At 32.3% G+C, this 7,928-nt stretch overlaps 2 protein-coding genes across 2 annotated transcripts in view; both read right to left on the bottom strand.

Annotated features, from left to right (window-relative positions):
• LOAG_17548 (prolyl-tRNA synthetase) overlaps positions 1-3,277 on the bottom strand; it is a 4,299-nt gene extending 1,022 nt beyond the window's left edge. Inside the window, exons 1-8 of the mRNA XM_020450208.1 lie at positions 3,158-3,277; positions 2,795-2,899; positions 2,005-2,214; positions 1,781-1,933; positions 1,363-1,620; positions 994-1,188; positions 667-891; positions 484-593 (exon numbers count right to left, since the gene is read on the bottom strand). Of these exons, the coding sequence (XP_020306151.1) occupies positions 484-593; positions 667-891; positions 994-1,188; positions 1,363-1,620; positions 1,781-1,933; positions 2,005-2,214; positions 2,795-2,899; positions 3,158-3,256 (1,355 nt within the window). The 5' untranslated portion in view covers positions 3,257-3,277. The remainder of the gene's footprint in view (positions 1-483; positions 594-666; positions 892-993; positions 1,189-1,362; positions 1,621-1,780; positions 1,934-2,004; positions 2,215-2,794; positions 2,900-3,157) is intronic.
• Positions 3,278-5,249: 1,972 nt separating this feature from the next.
• Positions 5,250-5,713, bottom strand: LOAG_09855 (hypothetical protein; the record flags this gene model as incomplete). The annotated part of the gene is made up of 2 exons (XM_003145382.1): positions 5,250-5,380; positions 5,608-5,713. The coding sequence occupies 2 exons, from the start codon at positions 5,711-5,713 to the stop codon at positions 5,250-5,252; spliced, it is 237 nt and encodes a 78-aa protein (XP_003145430.1).
• Positions 5,714-7,928: the final 2,215 nt, after the last annotated feature.

Below are 7,928 nucleotides of genomic sequence, written 5' to 3'. Positions count from 1 at the left end.
ACAAATAAGTCTTTTTTTTTTTGGTTTCAAGACCTTATTTCACAGAATTTTAGTTTTTTAGTGAGGGCAACGTAGTCTTCTAGAGCGAGTTTCCAAGCTGCTGCATTCAAACCTCTGCATTAATAGTATGAAGCAACAACATGCTATTTTTTGTAACTTAATTCCTCCAAAATGTTGTGTGGATTACCTGCTCAAATGGAATGCAGAGAGTTTTTGCCCCCATTGCAGGAACACGAGGGTCATTTTCCTCTTCTCTCATACTTTCCTTTTTGATTTCATCTTCGCATTCAACACGACCACAGAAGGGTGACAGGAGAATAAACTTTTGATCTAGGAAATCTCGGAAATCATTCCATTCCAAAACAATCTTTGTATGCGATTCGCGAGTTTCTAGTATTCTAAAAATATTTCATTCTAGTGAGAGACGTTTTATTTCACGGTGAAGATTATCACTCACTAAATTGAATCCGAAAAAAAGCTTGCCTATTATACATGGAACAGTGAATTTCGTCCAGCATATTTTTGCATTTTGTAGCAAGACCATCCATAGGAATGATTCTTTTTTCGCCAGAATATCTGATAACGCAAGTTACCTAAACAAGAAAGCGATATAACAATTGTAAGTTGCACTAAAAAAGGGCGGTAAAAAATGATATTTCAAGCTACCTGACTATTAGCCAAATCTTTAGGACCAATTTCGATTCTGACAGGAATGCCTTTCAATTCCCAGTGATTAAACTTCCATCCAGATGATATATTATCCCTTACATCAAGCTCCGCCCGTATACTTGCATTCACCAATACATCATTGATTTCTTTTGCTTTTTCAATCAGAGCCACTTTTTGTTCATCCTTTGTTTGGGCAGTGATTCCTACGGGGACAATAATCATCTACAAAACCTAGGAATACATATATATAAGAATGAAAAAGACAAAAGATTTTCTTTTCGAAAGGCTTAAATTGCTAAGTGTATCTAAATTTGTAAGGCAAACCTGTATAGCAGCTACTTTGGGTGGAAGCACAAGACCATAATTATCACCGTGTATCATTACAAGAGCACCAATTGTTCTTGTTGATAAACCCCAACTGTTCTGCCATACATGGACTTTACCACTGCCGTTTGGGTCTTCAAACGATATGTTAAACATTTTTGAGAAATTCTGTCCTAAATGATGCGATGTAGCACCCTAAAATAAAAACATTATTCGAAAAAAAAGAAGAATTAAGCAATCTCCCACCTGCTTCTTCCTTTTTCTTATTCCGACTAATTCCAAAAAAAAAAAAGAAGTAAATAGATAAACAAGAACTGCTACTGTACTGCTGAGTATTAAATAAGGAATTTAGATGCAAAAGCCAATAACCTGTATCCCACGTCCATTGATAGGCACATAGGCTTCAACAGTAGTTGTAAATTCTCCGCCAGCGAACTTCTCTTTCTCAGTTTTCCGTCCTTTGATAACTGGTATAGCCAGTAAATCAGTGTATATTTGAGCGTATAAATCAAGTATTTTGAATACCTCATCTTCTGCCTCAGTTTTAGTTTGAAACGCAGTATGACCTTCCTGCCATAAGAATTCACGAGTTCTCAAGAACGGTGTCGGATGTTTGAATTCCCAGCGCTAAAACAATCAACAACCATTTCCATGAGTCACATGAAATGATAATTAAACAATATCTGCAATCCAAAATTTAAAAAATCAAATTAACTTAAAAGCAGTAGCCAGTTTCGAAAATGGTGAAAAATTTTCTTTTTTTACGGTGTCTGATTATGAAACGTACGACAACATTGCACCACTGATTGAGCTTAATTGGAAGGTCTCGGTGAGACTGCACCCATTTTGCATAGCTGGGATACATCACTGTTTCGCTAGTAGGGCGAATTGCAATCGCCTCAGCTAGATCCGATTGACCTGCCCGCGTTACCCAAGCAACCTACAATACACTGTATTGAAAAATAGATTTGAAAAAGCCAGATATATAATAAATAAACTTCGAATGATAACCTCGGGAGCAAAATCGCTGATGTGCGTTTTCTCTCTCTCCAAAGCGCTTTGTGAAACGAATAATGGAAAGTAACAATTTTTAACTCCTAGTTTCTTAATTTCTTCGTCGAACCATTCCTGAATAAATTCCCAAATAGCATACGACCACGGTCGCAACACATAACAGCCAGAAATGTCGTAATATTCTATCATTTCTGCTTTCGTTATAACCTAAAAATATGAAAATATGTCGGGAATCGATTTTTTGGACAACCACCTCCTTCAGCAGACATTTAAATGTCATTAACACCATAATACTTTAAAACCCAGTTGTTGACGTGTGTATACTAATACATGAGACTTTGAAGTCTTCCTATCAATTCCATTCCTATCTAATACTTATTAAGAAAAAAATATCAATATGTTCCGATGTCTCTAAAAGACCTCTATTATTCATTTTTCCTTACCTTTTTAAGAACATAGAGTAAATTACTTTCGATATTATTATAATATGAGTAACAGTTGCTTTATGAATAAATTAGTGCTACTGTTACTATATAATTAATACTAGTATTATTATATAATATTATTATTATATAATATTCAGAGCAAAATAAGCATATAATTACTAGCGTTATGGTTTTCCTAATCCTTTGCTGAATAATCTCTCACTGGAAAATATTTCATGCCATAGGCTTAATGTTACAGTGTTTCAAAATACAAAATGAAATAAAGATTAAAATAAGCACTCACAATACAAACTAAATATTTATCGAGATTAGCTAGCATATAATATGGAGAAAAAGCTAACCTGGACATACCATTCGCAATAGTTCTCGTCTTTAGTTACTTCAATACCCAATTTCGTTTGTTTCCTTACATCCCCTCGGCCTTTCATAGATGAAGTGGCACCTATCTGGAATCTACATATAAGCATTATTAAACAAGAAAACATGATGAAATTAATGAATTTGAAACTATCAAGCCCTAAATTCCAAGTACTGTTTTTCTCTTCTTATAATTAATTATCCTATCTTATCATCTATCTGAAATATGACTCTTAAAATATGTCTCATCTTTGGCGAGTGATAATAATTATGATGAAAGTAGTTGATTAAATATATGCTGCCGAAAATTTACTCCACTTGAAAAATTTACAAGAAATACAACATACATGAGAATTTGATAGGTCGCTTCCAAACTTCTGGACAACAGCTTTCCGCGAAGTAATTTTCATTTCCGACGCACCATCTTTAATGTTCGGTAGCGCCATTATGTTGTTTAACCTGTAATTATTATATAAACTTATAGGTGGAACCCTTCCCATCCCAAAAGCGAAAAAAAACGCAACATTAATTTGGGATAAGTCGATGAATCCATTCCTAACTGTAGTAGAAAATGTTTAACTTATCTCCCATACTGCTTTCCATAATAGTTGCCCTCAACACTGCTATCATTCTTTCTTCCCCCAGTAACTTCAATGTCTTCTCAATCTCTTACGATGTCATAACATCCATGAAATCTTACCAATCCTTGTTCTTTCTTGACAAATACGCTCCTTTCGCGTCCCTCAAACTTTCCCTTAACAACCCAGACGATTATCTGATAACCTCCCATATACCTCACGCTATACGACACCCCAGAAATCCTCCTAGTATACCCCAAATCTTCCCCTACTACAAACTCAACGAACCCCTCTCACGGAACCGTGCTACTTCACTTTACCCTTCACTGAAGATAATCGCTTTGAGAGTTTACTGATTTAGAGGAACGGAAAAATGAACAGTTCGATCGAATGATCAATACTTAATATTCTCGGGATATCTTCTTACACGTGTAATGATTAGTGGTAAACGTGAATTTCCATGTACTGATATATTGTACTTTCAAATTTTGGAAGCATTATATAACTACCATTTGGTAAATGACTTCAAAACTGAAATATTCCCGAGATATCTTCTTGTTTATACGATCTTATAGTATGATTTACTGGAAACAAGAAATAAAAGTAAAGTAAAGTAATGAAGTGGATGGAAGAAAGAAAGAGGGAACATCACACTTCAAAATGACTCCTCAATTGGATCTTTTTGGCAAATCCTTTGTTTCTCATCTCCCTAATCATCGATTTGTTGACTTTTAGCATCAATTTGATGTGATCAGTATGATTCAATGAGTATTTTGCTTTTTTGAAAATTATTTGACATCATCAGCAAACAATGTATGTGTGACAATGGACTCTTTTGTCGAGAACATCGAAAGTTATCTTTCGTTTGAAAATTGGGTGGCTCGATAGGTCTAAAATCGTAAATAAGCAAGAACGGATCCGAACCTACACCAACATCATTTGGAGCCAGTGATATTGGAAAATCGAAGCCTGAAAGTGCATATCATTAAGATCGATAGCTTAGTCGTAAATTTGTAGTAACAAGCTGCTTACAACCGGAATAATTTCCGATTTTGAAGTTGTCTGTTTGAGCATGAATACAGAGAGTAGGAAACTAACTTGACTTTGGCATTACACTAACAACTGATCTTACCTCCATCGAAAAAATAATTATTACCAGGTTCAACATCAATAATCCATTAAGATTATGCATAAATGGATTACAAAACAGTGGCTTGTATCGAAGCGATACAAAATTATCCGGAAAACTGTTACCTGTATAGATGGTAATCAAGGTAACACTCTTTATAAAAGGTATAGCTTTTTTTTTTCTTGGCTTTCATCCCTCTTCTTTGCTGGAATTTATTTAACGAGTATTTCATGTCCACAAAGAGCCACTGAATACGATCAATGGAATGTGAAAAAAAAAAGCAAAAAGAGAGATAAAAATAAGCTGGCGGAAAATATCACATCTATTCATGGCGGAAAATTCCTTACCCAAAAAAATGGAATATCTTTTGATACATAAACCTTCACAAAGAGAAAATGAGCACATTTCAGAATTGCATCTTCTTGGGAAAAATTGGATAGGAAGTGGACAAGGGAAAGAGAGAGAGATGAGTGGACCTGTAGTTTATTGGTTAAAATAGAGTGGACACGATCTTTTTCAGGGAAAATATGAGATTTGGAATGATATTGTGCTATCCAAAAACTTTTACTTGACATCGAACACTAAATTTAACACTGTTAAAGTTCTCTTGTTATATTTGTCATGGGTAATTTACCCGTGACAAATATAAATTCAACCGAGTGCTTTCGTTTTCCTTATCCTTTCAATATCATTTTATTGGCTCCGAAATGAAATCTGTGACGGAACTTACAATTAATTTCGTTGAATGAATATATCGGTGCCCAATGTTGCCAGTGTTTCCGGAGCTATTTCGAGTACATTGGTTGGACGACCCAATGATCCGAAACCAATCCGAATATTTAATCGACCCATTTTGATACTACCTGAAGATTTCCTTTTGAACTTAGTCATTCCAGTTGTCTGACGAGATAATTTATTTGAACATTGAATTCTTCGGTGTTATTACATCATTTTTCCCAACCGTTATTGTACCATCTCTTTACTTGTTAGATCAAAAGAATTCCAATCTTTCATTTCCATATGATTTTAACTTTATATCAATGGGGAGCCTATTTAGACGGTCAGCTGGAAACATTATAAAAGGTCAAACCTTTATAGTCCCAAATATCCTGACCAAAAATTAAAATATTGATATTTCCACTAACTGTTACTTGATTCCCCAGATTCATATCCAAACCTTCATTAAACTGTGACATAAACGGGAATTATCAGTGATAACGATGATGTATTACATCCTGGGAATGGCTACAATAGAATATATTTACATAATTTCTACGCTATTCACTGGTTCAATCAGTACAGTAACTTGAAATCTATTAGAAGGAAACTGATAGAAGAGTGGAAGATTGTAATCTTCAATTCGTACTTGGAATGGTGTCGTTTGATTCGAGTAGTACTACATACTAAATTATCAGCTATTAAATCGTATAAGATCAGTAAGGATTCGATTAGGATTGCAATGGGTCCTCATTAATATCTCATTTCAATATTGATGATTAAAAGGAACTTTGGTTCCATTAGAATTCAATTAATTATCATTTCTGGAAGACAAAAGGATGAGAAGAAGTTGCAATCATTTGCTTTTAAATTATTAGAATTTAGAATTTGAAATAACCCCTTGCTGACCTCATTTTCCCTCTTTTATTTCCTTTCCAACTTTACATTAAATGTTTGATAAAAAAAATTTATTTCAGAATTTACAAAAAAAAAAAAAGAAATCAAAAATATGCAAAATTATTATTGCAATTGCTAATTTTTTTCCCATTAAATGGAAAAAAAAAAGGATCAGAATTTAACGATAGAGTAATAAATTGGGTAATTTAATTCATCTTATGGCTGAAGCAATCATCATCATTCCAGGCCTATCGAATGGCCTAGAATGATGATGATTTATATGAGTAACTATAATAGAATATTTACTAAAATAGCCTGGAATGCTAGAAAAATTTCTTTGCTAGAATTTGTTAGAAAAAAAAAATATGCTAATTAATCGAATAATGTCATCCATCTGGTGAAATAAAGTAATATTCGTATGTGACAATCCTCCAATGTCAGTCACTCATCCCATCTCCATTTCTCTCTCTCTCCCTCTCTCTCTTGAGATAGATTATCTTTTCCATTCATTACTTCTCATCATTGTTTACCTTCTTTTTTTTTGTCTTATTTATCAGTATATCTTCCATAAATGTTTTTTTTTTCATTATTCCAAATGATGTTATCGGAAATGAAATAGAAAAACCTTTTAAATATTCAAATTTCATGGTAATAGTTTTCTTCTTCATCAACTTTTCAACTTTTTTTCTTTTTTTTTTTTTTTTTTATTCCATAATTTAATTATATGATAGAAAGGAAAGCAGGATAGGATATGGAAATGATGAATGGATTTCTTTTTTTTTTTATCTTTTCTTTTTTACTTATTTACTTTTGTTGTTGTTGATGGATGAATGATAGCTTATCCAAAATTGTCTAATTTCTAGAAATAAAATAAGGATTTGAACCTATTAACATAAATGTTTATATCTTATTAATCAATACTTGAGTAATGTTTCAAAAAAATTTTGCTAACTGATAAAAGATCAAGCATTTCATATCATTGAAAGCCTAACTAATAATCAAAACTAATTCCACAACTAAAATTTTAATCATTTACATAAAATCTTATTAGTTCTCTTGCATTGCAAATAGCAATCATCAAAGGATTACTTTATAATCAAACTATTTATTTCCTCACAAAACTTTCCTTCTTTATCAGTTTTCTTTTTTTTTCCAAATAATATTAATTTTCAAAACTTTTAAATTAAATGTAATTTGACCGAAAGTTCATTTCAATCACATTTCAGATTTTTTTGCAAATAAGAAAAAAAATCAAATTTATGCTTAATTAATTAAACTTATTTAAGCTTACATTGTAATATAGCTGAAATGTGATTGAAATGAACGAGTAATGTGTGAAAATGATTGATCGTATGTTTGTTCATTTTTATTCCATAATTATAAAATCTAATATATATGAAGCTACCCTGAAGCCATTTGGTTTTTTCTCTTCCACTAATTTATTGAAAAGAAAAAGTTCTCCCTTTATCCAATCCAAGCATATTTAATAAAATATTCCCATTTTGATCGTCCTTTCATTCTAAAAGCTAACTTGTCCATTTTACAACTCTCATCATTTTCAGCTTTTTTTTTTAAAAAAAAAAACTTTCTCATTCACATATTTATTATTTTAGCACTTCTTCGATGATATTTTCAATCTTAACAATATCATCTCAATAACTGTAAATTTTCAATTTTGGCCAAACAACAAAAATTAGAAATGCTTGATAAAATAGGTCGAATTTGGAGACAGTAACGGATTTCTTACTTATCATTGGTTAACTTGTCCATTTTATAGGTCAAAAAATGATAAATGTA

Source organism: Loa loa (assembly GCF_000183805.2).
Source record: "Loa loa unplaced genomic scaffold supercont3.90, whole genome shotgun sequence".
Classification (NCBI taxonomy): Eukaryota; Metazoa; Nematoda; class Chromadorea; order Rhabditida; family Onchocercidae; genus Loa; species Loa loa.
This window is presented reverse-complemented; position numbering and strand designations above follow the sequence as displayed.